Raw genomic sequence first — 19,048 nt, 5'->3', positions numbered from 1 at the left:
AGTAACACTGAACGCTGGGTGGGTAGGCACTGCTCAGTGTGAGTAAGGGATCACAATCAAGTCTTTTTTCTCGTTAGCTCTTTTTACTAGTATAGTCCAACATTTATTTATTAGATTTGGGCCTGAACTAAAGACGTGGGTCCCAAACTTTGAGCCAGTTATATTCTCTCTGTAAGGGGCCAAACCAAGTCTCTAAATCATAACACTCCTAGACTTCGGAACAGTTTGGAGCTGCAGCGGGATCTAAACTTTATGGCTTAGGCATACAGCCTTATTTCCACTTTTTGGCCTTCGTTCCTTAAGAGCTGACGGGAGGTTCAGTGAACAGGGGACTGTTCAGGACTGGAGAGACAAGTGTTTAATTTCCTGCTCTGCCACAGACTTCTTAAGTTACCTTTGGAAGTGACTCTGACTTTCTGTGCCTCAGTTTCTCATCTGTGATAATTGTACTTCCCTACCTCAGGGATGTTGTAAGATAATTACATTTTACACTGTGAAGTATTCAATGGGGGTCATATAAGTAGCTTAGAGGGGTAGGCCCCTCTCAGGGCTTGGCTACACTTCTGAGTTAGAGCACATTAAAGCAGCCCCGGGCACCCTAGCTCACTACCTGTCCACACTGGCAAGGCACGTAAAGCGCTCTGACTCCGCAGCTAGAGCACTCCTGGTACTCCACCTTGGCGAGTGGAATAACGTTTGCTGTGCCTTGGCTACAACGCCTGGGAGTCAGTGTGAATGAGGTGTTGCATTACTGCGCTCTGATCAGCCTCCAGAAACGTCCCATAATCCCCTTAAGTCAAGTGGCCATTCTTTTCATTGTTTTTTAATCGCTGCAGGAATGCGGATATGCCCTTTCAAAGCTCCGTTTCTGACAGCCGTCATGCTTATCTGCTCCGAGACAAAGCAACCATTACTGTGGAATGCTGTGTGTGAGAGAGAGGCGGGGGGAAAGGAGGGGTCTGCTGCTGTCTGAACTTACAAGACAGCATGCTGACATGCTCTCAGCCCCCCAAAAACCCACTCTCTCTCCCCCCACATACACACAACACATTCCCTGTCACACTCTACCCCACCTCCCCATTTGAAAAGCACGTTGCAGTCACTTGCATGCTGGGATAGCTGTCCATAATACACCACTCCCAATGCCGCTGCAAGTGCCGCAAATGTGGCCATGCCAGTGCGCTTGAAGCTGTCAGTGTGGACAGACTGCAGCACTTTCCCTACTGCGTTCTTCGAAGGCTGGTTTAACTCAAAGCGCTCTACATCTGCAAGTGTAGCCATGCCCTATGTCATATTACATTTTATTTAATTCAAATATTTTCACCCCAAATGCAATCATTTTGTCCCAGAAATATGATAGATCTTACGTAGTGAACGGAAGAATCACTTTTCCAGTTGAAACTACAGGGTGGAAGTTAGGCAGAATGCAATTATCTAGTTTGGGATTCAGCCAGGAAATCAAAGCTAACGCTCCCAAACTTGCAAAAAGTGAGATGGGATCTTGTTACATATGTTTGAGACCTAGGCCTTTTGTTTCATCCAAAAAAATTGAATCTCCAGCAGCACTATGTTCTATAACACCATGTTAGAAATTGGTTAATTTCTGATTCAGTGGGAAAAGTGTCACATACTGAGCGAATAGCATCATTTCCTGTTGCGCCTGGTATTCCTTTGAAGTCACCTATTCAAGTTCTGACTAAGCCCAGCCCTGCTTATTTTCTGAGATCCGATCAGATCACAGCCCAAGGTGGTGTGGCTGCAAGCATTATATAAACAAATCTTTGAGTGTCATAAGTAATAGTCTGAAATGTGTAAGTATCAGTCACTCCAGGTTATAAAATATTTGCAGTTTGGAAGTATTTTTCACCATGCCAGCTGAAATCTGTGAAAAATTATAGTTTACATATTTTACCTTGTGTGACACTGACAGGTTAAAATTAACCACAAACGTGAAAACTATCACATTTGTGTATATAGTACATTAAAAATGACTTTACAGTAGTATGCTGTTTAGATAAATATATTCAGTGCTATAAATGCATAAAATACAGGAAAGTAAGAGGAGCCTATCTTTTAATCACTTTGAAAAATGCAAAATAAGTATCAAATGTATATTTATTTGAAAATTCTTGCAAATGTGTGCTTTCTTTATAGCTATATTTATTCTAGTTACTTGAAAATTTCCTCTTAATTTAATTTTTTTCAGTTATTGGCATTATAAGGTGTCTACCCCAGCTGCAAATGATCTTTGTCTAATATGCTCTTAAAGTTTTGACATTTGCAATTAATTTTAATTTGAAAATTGTAGCAGAAGTACTGTCTCCTTCTTCCCATCTTTTTGTCCTCCTCCTCTCTCTCTCTCTCTCTTCCCTTATTATTTATAACTTGTTTTATCGGAGTGCCTAGGACACTTAGTCATGGACCAGGACCCCATTGTGCTAGGCTCTGTACAAACCCAAAACAAAAAATTGTTCTTACCCCAGAAAGCTTACAACTAAGTATAAACCAAGTGACAACAGACAGAAATGGACAGATGAGGGAGTACAAGGAAACAATGAGATAATATTGGTCAGCATGATGGACAATGGTTCCAGCACACCAGTACCCTATCTGTTATCAAACTTTTTGTAGGTATCACCGGAAAGGAGAGTTTTAAGGAGGGGTTGGAAGGATAATGATGTTGCTTTGCAGATGTTTATGGGAAGCTCCTCCCAAGCATGAGGCACAACATGGGAAAAAGGATGAAAGTGCTTGTTTGAAAATTTAACGAGTGGCCAATGAAGACTGGCATCATGGGCCAATTGGAGGCTCAGTAGTGATTGAGAGATGGTAGGGAGGGTGAGGATAGGGCATGAAGGGCCTTGAAAGTGAAGGCAAGTAGCTTATGTTTGAAGCAATAGAGAAGGTGGCACCAGTGGAGGGAGTCAAAGAAAGGGGTGACATGGTTAAAGCAACAGGCTAGGAAAATGATCTTCACAGATCATGAAGGCTAATTAAGGCAACCCAGGACCCTAGGCACAACCCCATGTTAGAACACAGCTCAGCCATCTGTTGCTCCTCTTGACCTTGCCCCCTCACCATGAACATGCCTCCCACACTGTGGCTGGGGGGGTGAAGAGGTTATTGCCAGGCAGAAGCTACCCCTAAAAATTCAGGGCCCATGTGGCTGCCATGTGGCTTACCCCAATGTATGGGCCTACCCACTCTCCACCACCAATCCTCACCCCCATGCAGATCTGGAAGAGAGATGGGGTGGGACCTGTGCATGGAGCAGTTTGCTCCAACTATATCTGTTAAATTGTTGAGGATTCTCCCAAGAGAAAGGGTAGAAGTCCTTGCTTTTGTAGGATTGAAAATCTGACAGAGGCAAAGTACTAGAAATGTTCTGTAAGAACAATCCAGCTCTGACTGGGGGCTTGGATAAATGGCAAAGTCCTTTTCCCATCTCTCTAATTCTGAGATCTTTTTATAGCTCTTTGTTATTATGGCAAACAGTGTTTCCAGTGTTTACTCTGCTGGATTCCTTTGTGTTCCCTACAGTCAAACAAAATGTTATGAAATGTTAAGCAAGTTTTTTTAGATGCAATTGAAAATTTGTTACTTCTTTCTGTCGCAGTTGCTTTGCCTACGGCATCAAATCTACAGTTGTATAATGTGTCACAGAGCAGCATGAAAGCAAAGTGGAATGGAGTAGCGGGTGCCTCTGGTTACATGATCCTATATGCTCCCCTTACAGAGGGACAGGCCTCAGATGAAAAGGAGGTGATGTATTTAGCTTTCATTTGGATTCTACCTATTAAAAAACATAACATTTAAAGAACAAAATGTCAGATGGTCCTTACCTGCAAAGCTTGTCTATTTTCTAGCTTTTAAAGTACCATACATATTGTTGACTTTCTGTGCAAATTGCATGCCAAGTAGTTATTTTTAATTTTCAGTATTTTCAAATTTGTCCTCATTAGTACACAGAAATGCCACAAGTTATAGCTGAGTTAAAGGGAGTCTCTTGGAATGATTCATGAGGCAATATTGTATCATAGCATGAAGGCAAAAACACAAACATAGGAAAAAAGAAATCAAAACACAAATGACTTGATCTTTCTGAAAAATAGATTTAGAAAATCATGAAGTTTTAGTCTTTTTCTTTATAGTTGCACTTTGGAAAGTAAATCAACTTAAATTAGTAAATGTGACATTTCTATGTTTTATTTTCATTCTTTTATGTTTAATAAACGTCAAAGATTTTTTGTTTATTTTTGCTTTTTTTTAAGTTAGTTTTAGAAAGAATAAAATGATTAATTTAAACTTTGAGTAGAACAAGAACGACAGAGTTAGGTACAGTTCTCGATTAGATAAAATGACAGGCAGAATATTATGTTGTCACTAGAAATATCACTGGACTTTTGGAAACAGCTAATATAGTGCCAGTGCAATCTTAGGGCTAAGATTTAAAATTGTTTTATGCTCCATTGACTGTATGTGAAATTAAGAGTATTTTATATAAGGACTCACTGACAGCATGCAAGTGCATGCAACATTCTGGAAAGGGTGTAGGAAGCCACTGAGAGCTCGAATAGACTTGTGTTCTTTGCAAAATGAGTAGCTATAATCATGTAGCCCTCTTGAAAATGGGGCCTCATTGAAAGCTAGCTGACATCAGCAAAACTGAGCCTCGCCCTGTCGAAAGATCTTTCAATAAATAAATCAGTCCCGGTTAATGCGGCACCTACTGAAGCAGCTCAAGGGGAAAATGGTACACACCTGAAATAGCAAAAAGCAAAACCAAGCCTCAGCCTGTAGACAGACTTCTGATTAATAAAGCAGCGTCTTTTCCCCTCATTGCAATATTCTCACTTCAGCAGTCATTTTGAGGCCATTAGTTTCCACTGAATTGGTATAAAGATTCAACAGTCTCTTAGGCATAGATGCGTATTGAAGAGAGGTTGAGGGCTGTTTGTCCTGCTAAAACAGAGAACTATTGTGTTGTTGCTTCTGTGGCTGGTCACCTTTATATTCCCTCCACCTTCATGTTAGGCATTTCCTTGGGGTGTTTGCCTTTTAGACAATGTTAGGCATTTCATTGCTCTATGCAATAACAAAACTGTTCACGCTGGGCCAAGTTCTGTGTTCAGGTACAGCTGATCAATTTCTTTGAGGCAACACAGAGCAAGATTTGACCCTACCAATTTCCCGTTTAACTACAGTGCTCAGAAGCTCCTGTTGTGCAAAGCATTTGAGCACATGCCTAACTTTAAGCGCATGAATAATCCCATTGACTCTCAAAGGATTGATTTGATGCCTAAAGTTAAGTGCTCTGCTGAATTGGAGCCTAAATGAGCATATTGTAGCCTTTTACTTTTATTCAATGTTATGGCATTTACCAGTTCTATAAAAATATGCTCTGTCCCTCTTGAATATACTTTTCTCCTATACAAAAATGTTCCTGGCTTGTTTCCCCCCCCCCCCCATGAGCTAGTTTAGAAATAACGTGTCTATTATTCATATTACCTTTAGATGAAAATTGGAGAGGCCTTGACCGATATTGAACTGGATGGGTTATTGCCTAACACAGAATATACGGTCACAGTTTATGCGATGTTTGGAGAAGAAGCTAGTGACCCCCTGACAGGACAAGAAACAACATGTACGTCAGACACATCTGTATTCACTATACAGCAGTAATAAAACTCCAGGAGGTCTTTGTATGTGTGAAAATAGATCTCAGATTTTAAAATCTGTATAGAGGAGGAGATCATACTGTGCACTACGGTTTGGATGAATTGTTCAGTTTCCTGCTGCTGCTATTTCATTTAGACAGAGTACTGTAGATTACAGGACCAGGTATATAATTCTCCACAAAAGGGCATGTTTTCCATAGACCAGATTCTAACACCTTTACTTATGTTGGGTAGTGTCTTGTGCTGCTGATAGCCCTATTGATTTCAGTGGAACTAATTGCACAGGAAGATACTACTCAGCATGAGTGAGGGTGGCAGAAATCTGGCCATATATTATTATTATTATTATTACCTAGGACTACATTTGTGGCGCTGCCCTGCCTTTTCCCTCCCTTTTTCCTCTCTCCCTTTTTAGCATCTTGTTTCCCAGAGGGTCCAAGAATGAGTAGCACTAGCTCTTCCTAGCTCACAAGCACTACTATTGAGAGCAGTCCTTGTGCAGCTGCACAAGTGGGAAGGGAGGCGTCTTCCTTTCCGTTGGTCCCCGCGGAAGGGCTGCTCTCAATCTGATACGTGATACCAGATCCTGACCGGCCACCTTTTAAAATGAAAAGTAATGATCAGTTTAGGCTTCATTTATTGTGAGTACATTATTAGTATCATCTATTTACTTTTCTTCTTCAATTAATATATTTAGTCATTATTTACATATTACCATTGGGGCACATGGCTCTTCACAGACAACTGTACAATCTAGAACAGGTAGCTAACACAGCAAATGAAGACATCAGATGGTTGGGGATGGAAGGGAATAATGCAGTGACAAGATGGAGAAGGCAGGGAAACCCTCTTATAAGAGAGTAAAGTTCTCTTGGATCGTGATGGAGGAGTGCAAACCAAAGAGATCCAGAATTAATAATACATGAAGCACCAGGAAGTGACCTGTGAGAGGCCGGGTTGCTGTTCTTGGACCATTGTTGTTTCTCCTTAGCTATAAACATCACCCAGCATTGTCTGTTTCTTGATTAGATGACTTTTTAAACTACCATATAATCATTTAAAAGATGCCATTTCCACTAACAAACACATGGAGCACAGATACAGTTAACACAAATCAATTTACAAATCCAAAGTCAAAGGTGGGGAAAATGTTGTACAGTATAAATCCAACTCTGCTATCCAGCAACAAGCAGGATCCCCACTTCCATTTCTTTCCATTTCAATTGAATATTTCTTTCAATATTCAACAGTGAGGATGGCTCTTATACTTGCCAATGCTTTAGCATCTGATTCAGCAAAGAAGTTAATCACATACTTAATTTTAAGCACAAATGCAATCCCATTGAAATCAATGGCACTACACAGCTTAGATTTAAAGATGTGCTTAAGTACTTTCCTGAATAGTGGTCTAAACTGAAAAGGGTATAGAAACAAGATTGTCAGTCATATTGCTTAATATTATAATTTTTAAAACAAAGTGTTTCATGTTCATTGTCAAGAGAGAATGCTTTGTGGATGAAATAAAAGACAGAACTATTTTCATGACTGTAATTATTTATTTTTCAAGTGCCTTTAAGTCCACCCAGGAACTTGAGATTTTCGGACATTGGACACAGCACTTCCAGGATAACATGGGAACCTGTTTCCGAAAAAGTAAATGGTTATCGTATTATGTATGTTAAAACTGATGGGACAGAAACCAACGAGGTAAGCAGTTAATAATGTACCATATTCTTATTTTTAAGTGTAATTTCTGTAAACAAATCAGATCTTTCAAGCTGTAACAAAAAATGTACTTATAATTTTCAAACTCTGTGCATGGAACATTATGCTTTATACAGGGCATGTATTCAGAGTGCGTCACACACATGTGGGATCTGATCCTGCAAAACCTTACTTGCATGAGCACTCCTTCCTTATGCACATAGCAAAGTGAATGGAACTATTCCAGTGAGTGTTTGTAGGATCTGACCTTTGACCAAAGTGGACAGTATCAAAAATAGCTGAGGATAAGACCAGATAATGAAGGTCCCAGACTTCTGTGGGTTCTGAGTTTAAGCTCATTTTTAAAAGAAATTTAACCAAAAACTTGGCTGCCTGAGATTTTACTACATTTTGTTAATTTTATTGCTATAGTTACATGTAAGCAGAAAAACTGACTTCCAACAGAAGTAGGATTTGGCTCAGAATAGGTATGAGTGTTTTCTTTAGGCAGGATATCACTTGACTGTAACAATCTATTTCAGCTTGGACTCTCAGGAAATGTCTACACTGCAGTCAGATACCCGTGGGCTGGCCCATGCCGGCTGATTCGGGTTCATGGAGCTTGGGCTGCAGGGCTGTTTAACTACAATTTAGACTTCCAGGCCCAGGCTGGAGTCGGGGCTTTAGGACCCTGCAAGGTGAGCCTGAATCAGCAGACCCGGGGGCAGCCACGGGTTTCTAATTGTAGTGTAGACATTCCATTGGTTATAATACTTAGTTTACCAATCTGACAACATCTGCATTGTAACTAGAAGAGCTTTCCTTATAGCTTTCACCAGCATATGCACCATTAGCAGCCTCTCTAAATGGAATGAAATATCTTAATACAAAAATCAGACAAAATATATGAAAAATGTTTAAATAAATAGTTGCAGTAAATGGAGCCAATCATATAAACAGACCAGATCCTGTGCAAATAAAATATGATATAAAAGCCTCTGACATTAGCCTGTGGCTATGACTATTTAGAGTTATCAGTTCTTTCTTACAAATGGGATAAATATCCATATTAAACTGAGACAGGTTACCCGCAAGTTTGGAAGACAATGTAACTCATGGGTGACAAAGCTCTGAGTAGTTTTTCCATGTCTTTAAACATTTGTCAATAAATTAAACTTCACTTAATCCCATTCTGTAGTTTACTTATAATCTGGGCATCTCTGAGGTTTTTAATGTCTGTCTAAATTCATCACCATGGTATGCGAACATCTCCGATACATAGTAATGTAATATGCATACTTTATATGGTGAGAGCATGATATATAATGTTTGGTGATGTATATTCTGCAGTTTTCTTGCTCATAAAATAGGTGGTATATTTTTTCCAGTTTGCTGGTTTTGTGTCTTGTTCTTTGTGCCCTGATCTGACATGACATTGAATGCCCTGATATACAGCTAGGTTATGCAGCTTTCTGAGGTTTTTGTCCCCATAATGCCATGTTAAATGTATTCTGGCAGAAGACCAAAGAAAACTGTCATAATTTTTTATTAGAGGGAGAAGGGGTGTGTGTGTGAGGTAATATCTTTTATAGGACCAACATCTGTTGGTGAAAGAGACAAGCTTTCACCAACAGAAATTGGTCCCATAAAAGATATTACCTCACCCACCTTTTATCTTTAATATCCTGGGACCATCATGGCTAAAATAACACTGTGAACATCTTTTTATGATAAATATTAAACATAAAGTGCTCATCTGTCAGAAATGTCTTTATACTTGTGGCTTCTCTAATTCTCCCTTCCTCTAGTTTTCTACCTCCAGTTTTCTACATTCTAGACTATCTCATTTTTAATAGGTTTTGATAACCTTGACTTTACCTTCATTCATAATGTAAATGTTGCATATAATTATATAATTTGTGGCTCTTTTCATAATTGCATGGCATTCTCTGTCCATATCCATTACTAGCCAGCCGAATTGCAGGCACTGATAACGTAAAGGGGCTTTGTTTCCTGTATTCCTAGCACATGGCAGTATCTATTACAAATTATTAATTCTGCAGGTGGAAGTTGATCGCATTTCAACATACACCCTGAAAAGGCTGACATCCCTTACAGAATATACTGTTGCCATTTTTTCCCTCTATGATGAAGGACAGTCTGAGCCGCTGACTGGCAGCTTTACTACAAGTAAGTCTAACTGCATATTTGAAAGCTTTCCAAGAACACCTTTGATATTCACTTACTGTTTTGGAAAGCAAGACCAGTAACTGTGATACTCTCCGACAGTGATTTCAAAATATCGGGGTGTTTTTGCTTTTTTATTCATTTGGGGAGCATTATGCCACTAAAACGTAGACAAATGGCATCTCCGCTGTCAGATTACTCGGTGTTTATAAAAAGTAAAAATTTAAGGACTGGAAGGCTTAGTAAATCTAAAATTACTGAACTAAACTTTTTTTTTGCTTTTTTAGTCCATGTAAATTTCTTCGTAGAACCTGCAATGTAGTACCCATTTTTTGCAATCTCTCATCTAGCAGTGTAAAGTAGTTGGAAGTTTGCACTCATTCCCTGGAAATGAGTATCTGCATTCTTCTTTCATGAGAAACTTTTTAGTCCTTCAACTTTTTAATGTCCTGACTATGGGACCAAAGCTGCAATCCTTGCTTATGTGAGTAATCCATGACATCATTAAAATACTCATGTGATCAAGGATGTAAAGGTTGCAGGAGCAGCAATATTTTGTATCCTTTATTTCTAGTAAAGTAGTAAAATAATTTTTTGGCAGAGCTTGCCAGACCATACACTCACTTTGATGGCATTTCTCCATATGATTTTGTGTCACATGATAACATTTGAATGCTACAGCAGGTCAATTCCAAGATTTCAGTGAATGTTCTAGGCATCAGTGGCCACAACTCTACTGATTTTTGGGGAAATTAGAAAATGAAAAGGAGGGAAAAGAGGAGGCACAGTCAAGCCCTGTCATCTATTTAGCAAGCCATAGCTTCAAGCACCTCTGCACTTGTCTGTAAATCAAATAACTGGTTGATGGCACCCATTACTGTCTAGCATAATAATACCCCTCAGTCATCACTGCTCCTCCTCCCAATGGAGTTTAAAATGTTGACATCCTGAACTACTCATCTCCAAAGTAAAAAATAACTGCGGGGCGGGGGGAATGGTGCCTGGCAGGCACACACAACCCGTGTGTGTGTGAGAATGGAAGACCCTGGCACAGGGGGAAAGGAGAGAAGGGGGCATGAGGAGAAATGGGTGCACATACAGCCTTTGCCATGACAGGGGGGTAAAATGGAGGACGTAGGCATGGGGGGAAGTGGGAGCAATGAGGGGGCACACAGAACCTCTGATACAGGGAAGATTGGAGGAGATTGCAGGGAGTCCCTGAAATAGAGGGGGATGGGAGGGTGGCACACAGTGAGCTTGTGAGGTGAAATGGAGGGATGCAAGGAGCTGCTGGTGTGTGCAATGAACTCGGCCTACACAAGCTACCAACCATGGGCAGTGGGCCAGGGGAGGCTTCGCTCCGCCTCTTCCCCTCCCTGCTGCTCCGCCCCTTCCCTGAGGTCCCCACTGCTACCTGGTGAGTCCCTCCTCTCCTCTACTGCCCCCCTCTCTGGAGGTGCTCACCATGTCCCTCCTTTCCTGAAAGACCCCCCATCCCCACCCTCACCATGTCCCTCCTCACACCCCCGCCCCCGCTGGGGAGGAGGGTGGAGGAGAGGAGGGATACAGTGAGCGGCAGTGGCAGGGCTAGGGTGACCAGATGTCCCGATTTTATAGGGACAGTCCCAATTTTGGGGGCTTTTTCTTATATAGGCACCTATTACCCCCCCATCCCTCCGTCCCGATTTTTCACACTTGCTATCTGGTCACCCCAGGCAGCACTGAGCGGGGAGGGGGCAGGGCCTGGGCCGAGTGGGGTTGGAGTATGGGCAGGACGAGGCAGGACAGGGAGCTAGCCTCCCACAGGGGAAGCTTCACCTGCTGGCCATGCTACCAAATAGTGACACCCTTGTTAAAAATAAGATAAAGGGCCTGATCCAGCGAGGTGCTGAGCAGTTTTGAAGGGGTGCTGAACGCCCTCCATTCCTGTGCATTCATAACACGAAGGGATTTCCATTTGCCCACAGGAAGTATGGATGTAATGAATTGCAAAAGTATATAAAAACCACATTTTATGTTCACAAAGAACATACATATCTCATGTAATAAGCTCTCATTTGTTTTACGAGTCAAGCCTCAAATCTCAGAAGGAGGTTTTGAACCAGACTGACATTTATTAATCTATCCAGGATTTGTATTTATGACTTAAGATGTAAAAGGATTTTTCTCTTCCACAGATTTGTCTGCTCTCTCCACATGCTGTGATGAAGAATTGTGGCCTCTAAACAGCAGTACTATCAGGAATCAAGTTACAGGGCTAGAAAATCCAGTGTTGCTGGCACTGTTAACTAAGAGATGTATACACAGCAAAAAAAGACTCTCAGCAGAGTCAGTTGACTCAGGCAATGGGGACTCACGCTGCGGGGTGAAAAATAGCAGTATAGATATTCCAGCTTGGGATAGCGCCCAGCCTCTTAGACCCTCACCCATCGCTGGGTTTCAGAGCTCAGGTTCTTGCCTGAGCCTGAATAGTTATTTTTAGCCCGTCAGCGCCAGCCTACGTCTAGTAACCCGAGCTCTGAGACTCATTGCCCTGGGGATTTCTATTTATTTATTTATTTTTGCGGTGTAGATGTCCCTTAAGTACAGTTTTTCTGAGCAAAGTAATGTTTTCATAAAACAATAATACCAATAACATTTCCCAGTAGCAGCCGTGTTAGTCTGTATCCGCAAAAAGAACAGGAGTACTTGTGGCACCTTAGAGACTAACAAAGCTTTCATGGGCTTCTGCCCACTTCTTTGGATGCATATAGAGTGCACATATATAGGCTTCGAGACACTATCATAATATAATTAATAACAGGGTGATAATAATGTTGCTCACTCTATGGCTAAGTAAGTATATCAGGGTGAAAATACCTAGCCTCCTTGAGAATCACCAAGTGAGAGTATAACCAGAGGTACCTTTGATATCTATCCCCTATGTTCTATTTTGTGTAGGTAGCTATAGCTAAAAAAGTCACAGTTATAGAGTTTAAGGCCAGAAGGGCCCAGCAGATCATCTAGTCTGATCTCTTATATATCACAGGCCACCACCATCACCCAGCACCTGCACACTAAACCCAACAACTGAAATGAGACCAAAGTGTTACAGCCCATAAAGGGCTTGTTGAATATCACCATTTTGTGTAGTTTTAAGATTTTTATAAATTTTAACTTCCTCTTCATAACATTGTTTTGCAGAAAAAGTTCCAGCCCCACAGTATTTGGAAATAGATGAAGCATCAACAGATAGTTTTAGAGTCAATTGGAAGCCCATCTCCTCTGATATTGCTCGCTACAGATTGGCATGGACCCCACTGAATGGGGGTGCATCTGAAGAGGTGAGTTTTCTTGACTCTCGTAGGGCCTGGTATGGATGCTTCACAAATGGAAGAGGAAATACATTCCACTTTGAGAGGCCCAATGCTGTAGAAAATATATTGCCAACTAAGCAAAGCAAAATCCCAGTGACCTGATGCGTGGCAGTTTGACTTATTCAGAGGACAGCCTGGCTTACCATGAAGCCCTCCAAAATTAAACTGAACCAATGTTTCAGCATCTCTTTGTAGATAAACCCGGAGGGAAGAGAACTCATGGAAATTGACTATCTAATCTCTAATGCGCCAATTACCATAGAACCTGCCTTCCATTCTCTGTTACTCCCAATTCTTGGAATGCTCAAATTCTTCCGCTTCCCAGTGAAAAAGATGAAGGTAAAACAAGATGATCACTCCAGGGGAGGGTGGGTGACGTGCCCAGCAAAGGGATGAGAATATGTTCTAGATTTGTTTAATCAATTGGAAACAATAAAACTTCCTATAAAACCATAGATTCAAAACATTTGACAAACAAAGTTTACACACAATTAATAAATTACAGTGGTATCCTGTGTTTCTGTTTCTCCTCTTTCCCCTTTCTCTTCCTGTGCTCTACTTTTAGCTCTAGATCATCATGCATCTCTTTCTCTATAGCTGTGCTTGTGCTCAGGCAACATTTTCATCTTTTTAAAATGTTTTGTTTTGTTCTCTAGTTCAAGATTTTTTTCTTTATTTATCCTTTCTGCTCATATTTTTTAACCTTTGTTTGTCTACCTTTCATCTCTCTGTGTCCCATTCTCTCTCCATCCCTTTTTCTCTGTTCACTGTTTGCCCAGTTTCTCTCCACTTACTCTTTTCTCATTCATCCTCCTACTAATGTAGTGAAACTGGGGCTTTTCTGGAAAATAGCCTTGCCCTATTTCTGTCTTCCCGCACCTGCCGGAGATGCTCGTGTGCATGATGAGATGAATTTGGAAGGTAAGCAAGTAAAAAGAAGGAATTTGTAAGTGAGCTAGTTGATAGGCCTGTCATGTACTGGAGTTCCCCTGCTTGTGAGATGGGTTAGGGTTCCCCTTTTCCTGGACTCACTTTTTACTACTACTTTCAAGTACCTATCCTGAAAATGTGGTTGCCAATGAGTCTCTTTGACTGCTGTGTATTTTGGATTGGTCCTTATTATTGTATCCTCGTATTGTTTTTTAAATCACTTTGTATTGGTATATATTTATAAAATTATCATGAAATATCTGCAGATCTGGGGTTCTTCTCTCATCAGGGTGAATGGTTCATTCATTGGAAAATGCTGCAGGGCGACAATATTTTTACATTTTAAAATATAAAAAATACCCAGGCTCCTTCCTTGTTCTCCTCAGTTGATCTTTGTAATGAGGTCAGGCCAAGGATAGCACAATACCTCCAGGCTGCTGCCTCTTTAAACTTCTTTCCCAGCTGCCGTATCAGGCATGCAGTAATACAGCACACCCACCTTCGCTCCCAAGAGCTGTTGCCATTTAACTGGGTAGAGCTATGGAGCCAAATTCTGAAAGTGATGTGAAAGGTTTTGTAAGTGAGGCCTATTTACACCAACTCTGCCAATGTGTAACAGAGTCTAGGCTGGTGTAACTTACCCAAAGTGCTGGAATAAGATTTTAAAATGTGCATGATCAAAGATAGCTCCCTGTGTGTGTTAGAATAGGGGGTGCACATTATTATACCCTCAAGTTAGTTGATTTGCTTGTTACACTCCTCTCTTCTGGTCTTTTGGCTTGTTAGCTGCACCAGCATAGACTGCCTGAGGTTCTTTTAGGCTCAATGATCCAGAGTAAGTGTGTGTGTGTGTGTGTGTGTGTGTGTGTGTGGTGTAAATTACACATTGGTAAGTGATGTGAGTCAGATGTAAGTTAGCAAGTCCAAGTGAGTCTTGGGTGTCTAAGATGGTTTGACATGCATTATGGATGGGGGGGGAGCTGGAAGAAGGTGTTAGATATACGAGCTTAGATCCAGTAGACTCACTCAGACTTACGTCTGAATTTTGCCTAAAAGTATCTGTTTGAGCAGGGTGCCAGTTCAATGTTCTGTACCTCAGAAGACAAGACCCATTCTCCGCTGAATTGGGAACAGTCTCTATTTCTGCAGAGCCCAGGAGGCTGTGATGCTTTTGTGGGCCATTAGCCACCACAGCAAATGTTTCCTGGATTTGCGCCTCTTTGTTTATTAAGAAACGTTCACACTGCAGCATGTTTTTATGCACAGAATAAAGATATTGTGCTATTTATACTGATTGAGTGCTTCCAATACACTATATGCTGAACAAACTGCTTCCCACTTCACTTGGTTCTCATTACTGGGGTGGTTTTGTTTCCCTTCAGATGATAAGATGAGTGTCCATCCCTAAAAGTCTGCCAGTGTTGCCTCAGGGAGTCATATCAATATTTGCAGTCTGGCCTAAACGCACTATCCAAACCCACTTGCCATCCCAGTTCACCAGAACCATTCTTCACTTCCCCTCATCCTGGGGTCAGTCTTGTACACCCCTCTCCATCTCTCAGTCCCCCTGTATCCACTGTTAGCCATTGAACTGCCCAATTCCATTTTTAAACATGAAGAAACAGGGAAATCCCCACACAAAAACTGTATCATATCGTTAATGTTGCTCAAATTCATTCCTTGCCAATGCAATCACTAAAAATAAAGGAGATCCCCACTTAACAGTCCATGCTTTCCCAGCCACACATCATCATATCCAAACACACCCATAGTCTTCAGCACAGCAACAAAAACTACCTTTCATTTCCCTCCTACAAAACACTCACTTCCTCAAATTCACCCTCAAATACAGAATCTGAATTCTGACCTTGTAATTTCTTAGATTGTAATAACACATTCTTGGTTTTTCATCTACAAGTATGTGTATTGGTTAATTACCTTAATTTTGCAGAGGTTAGAGCTAAAGTTCTGTGATTAAGTGAAACATTGAGGAAATGGATGTGTGTTTTGTGAGTACTTGTACTTTGGAGTCGAAAGGGTCCAAGGCTGCTGAGTTGACTAATGTGTTTTGGTATCATGATGTTTGAGTTAGGCCTCTGGGGGTCAGTTCCTTGAGTTTTAGTGATTGCTTTCAAATTAAACAAACTTGATCAGCCTTCACTGTAAGCTAACGTTATTTGTGTGGATCATAGTATAAGGTTACATGGCAGAACAATAAAACTGGCAATAGAATACCTCTAATCTCGATCTATGAACTGAACAAATTATTAGTGAGTAGTTTGGAATATCTGGCTGTATATTTTAGGTGCTGAAATTCTATCTTTCCTATAATTCAATAAAGTTTTTATGAAGTTAATCAAATAGAACAGTAAAAAATGGGAAATGGTTTCTCTAGATATTGCTCTGTTTTTTAGGTTGTCTTAGATGGAGACAAGGACACGCATGTTGTTGAGGGTTTGTTACCCGATACGGAGTATGAAGTTTCTTTGCTGGCAGTTTACAGTGATGAAAGTGAAAGTGATGTTGTTGCCGTTCTTGGAACTACACGTAAGACAAAAACTAATGGTTGTATTGTTTTAAAGAGCTTTATATACTTTAAAGTATAATGTACGAAGCTTATGTTTAAAGTATAGCCTGTCCCTTGCTTCTAATACTGAAAAATACGATGCATCATCCAGGCTTTGGAGACATATTTTGTGCTTTTATATTGTGTGGAAGAAGGCATCCAGCCTGGAAAGAAGGTTTGGCTGCCCTTCCAGCTTAAGTAGCATTAGACTGTCTCTGGTTACACATCTTTGGCTCAGAGATTATTTAACATTCTTTGGTCCTAGGTGTCAATATTTATTCTGGGGGCGGGATATTTAATTAAAAGCTATATTCGATTTAGTTCTGGAATGAAAATATTTTAATGTAAATACTTTTCAAAAACATAATTAGAAATATTTGACATTTACTGTATATCTTTCTCAGCCACACATTTGTAATTTAATTGAAATCAGTGGAGTTGCACTGATTTACACCAGCTGAGGATCTGGCCCTGGATCAGTTGCCTGTGCAACTGTCACTGAAGTCAGAAGAAAACCTAGATGGCTTATAGTGGGCATTGTGGCCGTTTCCAGCTTGGGTGTTTAAAGTCTCTACTTCATGTAGGCATTTAAGCACATGATTAAATCCATTGCTATGCACCAAAGAAGGACTTGCTTTGCTTAAAGTGCGTTGCTGAACTGAGATGAATTACTGACTCAAACCAGCACCTACACTAAATCTGTATTTAGGTGTAGTTTTCTGTATCTGAAAAAATCTCTACTACACTCCCAATCTGAAATGTGAACATTGCCCTAACAGCCTCCATCTGTCTGTCCATCCATTTATTTCTTTCCTTACCTGTCTGTCTCCGTCCATCTTTTCCATATTTCTTTCTTTCAGTCTGTCTTTCTTTTACCCACCCACTTTTGTGTCTAATCAGTGCTTCCCTTTCTTACCCATCTCTAAAAGTTTATTCTGAAAGTTTAAAACTCTACTTCTGGGGCAATCTACAAGCTATTTTTAGCCCTGCAGAATCAGGCAGAATCTCTAAATTATTATGCTTATCTTAACAAAGTCCCTTTTCTTTGCAGCAGGCATCTCTCAACATGAAAAATAAATATTCATGGACCGCTGTGCTTTGTTTCTAACAAATCAGTCTTCTGTGGTTTTAATGGGAGGATGTTGTTCTTTTGTGCTCAATAAAGCCCTTAGGAAAGAAGAGTAAAGGAGCTTGCACAACAATTTATTTTCTTGACTATCAAACAGATTTATTAGCGGGCAAGATTATTAATTTTTTGACCAACTGTATAACGGTGATATCCCTATGAACTATTTCTGAAAACTAGCTTCGGACAGTGTTGCATTACATAGAGTAAGCTGTGAATTGGTGTGTATCTCTTTTGTTAAGTAAGAAAATATAAAAAAATCATCAGACAACATTCTTTAGAAGTTTACACACATTTTCTTTTCTTTTTTGGGCAGTGACTTGGTTAAATTGAAACTGTATTCTCAGTTGTAAACAGGAAAATTTATTTGACTCAAATCAAGAAATACAGACATATTTAGTAAACTTTGGCTTGTTCCTGCAACCCTTACTTAGGCAAGAAATCTATACCCATGCAAGTAGTCTGTGCATCAGTACTGCTGCTATTATGTTTAGCTTTGTGTGGCTTGAAAGCTTGTCTGTCTCTCTAATGTCCTGGGACTGACATGGCTATGACAGTGTATAGCAACAACAATGTAATTTGTTGGCCTTGCTGGCAACCTTGATTATCTCAGCAGACAAATTAAATATAAGAATGGGCATGAAACCTGCTCTACCCTCCTAACACTTGAAGGGTGATTTTAGTGGTGGTTGGAAGCTGAAACTAGACAAATTCAGATTAGAAGTAAGGTGCAGATTTTTAACAGTGAGGGTAATTAACCATTGGAACACTTTAGCAAGGGGAGAAGTCTTTAAATCATTGTCTTTCTGGATGTCTTTCTGTTGTTCAAAGAGAAGTCATGGGCATAGGCGCCGGCTTCTTCCAGGCCCAGGGGATGTTCAACCCTGTGCTCCGCCCCAAGTCCTGCCCCCTTCGCCCAAGACCCAACCCCCGTCCCACCTCTTCTTGCCCCTGCTCCTCCCAGGCCCTGCCCCCACCCCCTTCTCCAAAGTCCCACCCCCGCCCTGCCTCATCTCATCCTGCCCCACTTTTTCCCACTCCCATCCCGCCTCTTTCTACCGCTACACATATGAATCTTTTTTGCTTCTAATTTGACTAGGATGTACATAATATCTTCCACTGTTTCATTCTCTTCAGAATATCATCTTATACATTGAATGTAGTGCTCTTGAAAGGTCCTAAATAGACTCATTTACTTAAAATTAAGGGGTACATGAGGGTAGGTAAGTTGGCTCAGGGTCATAGTTATAAATAGCAGAAAATATTTCCATAACTGGCATTAAAAGAGCCTAACAAATGGCTTCCAGATCTTTCTGAAATGTTAATGAATAGAGTATTATTTTTTCAGTTGCAAGGACCACTACAGTATCTACCACCCTTGCTACTAGTACTACTGCAACCTCCAGACCCACAACTGCAGGTAAAAGAAATGAATGTCAATAAAATGTACTTTAACGTGTTTTAGGCCCCATACAAAAAAAAAATAAAATTAAAAAAAAAT

At 40.5% G+C, this 19,048-nt stretch overlaps 1 protein-coding gene across 2 annotated transcripts in view; it reads left to right on the top strand.

The window, feature by feature from the left end:
* The window catches only part of COL14A1 (collagen type XIV alpha 1 chain), a 165,668-nt gene that overhangs the window by 53,749 nt on the left and 92,871 nt on the right, over window positions 1-19,048 (top strand). For both annotated transcript variants that reach the window (XM_054019187.1, XM_054019188.1), the window contains exons 12-18: window positions 3,617-3,762; window positions 5,515-5,644; window positions 7,246-7,385; window positions 9,446-9,572; window positions 12,753-12,892; window positions 16,270-16,402; window positions 18,896-18,967. In XM_054019187.1, coding sequence (XP_053875162.1) covers window positions 3,617-3,762; window positions 5,515-5,644; window positions 7,246-7,385; window positions 9,446-9,572; window positions 12,753-12,892; window positions 16,270-16,402; window positions 18,896-18,967 — 888 coding nt within the window. The remainder of the gene's footprint in view (window positions 1-3,616; window positions 3,763-5,514; window positions 5,645-7,245; window positions 7,386-9,445; window positions 9,573-12,752; window positions 12,893-16,269; window positions 16,403-18,895; window positions 18,968-19,048) is intronic.

The sequence above is a fragment of the Malaclemys terrapin genome, chromosome 2 (genome assembly GCF_027887155.1).
Source record: "Malaclemys terrapin pileata isolate rMalTer1 chromosome 2, rMalTer1.hap1, whole genome shotgun sequence".
Classification (NCBI taxonomy): domain Eukaryota; kingdom Metazoa; phylum Chordata; order Testudines; family Emydidae; genus Malaclemys; species Malaclemys terrapin.
Note: the sequence above shows the minus strand (reverse complement) of the source record. Positions and strands in the feature narration are given on the sequence as shown.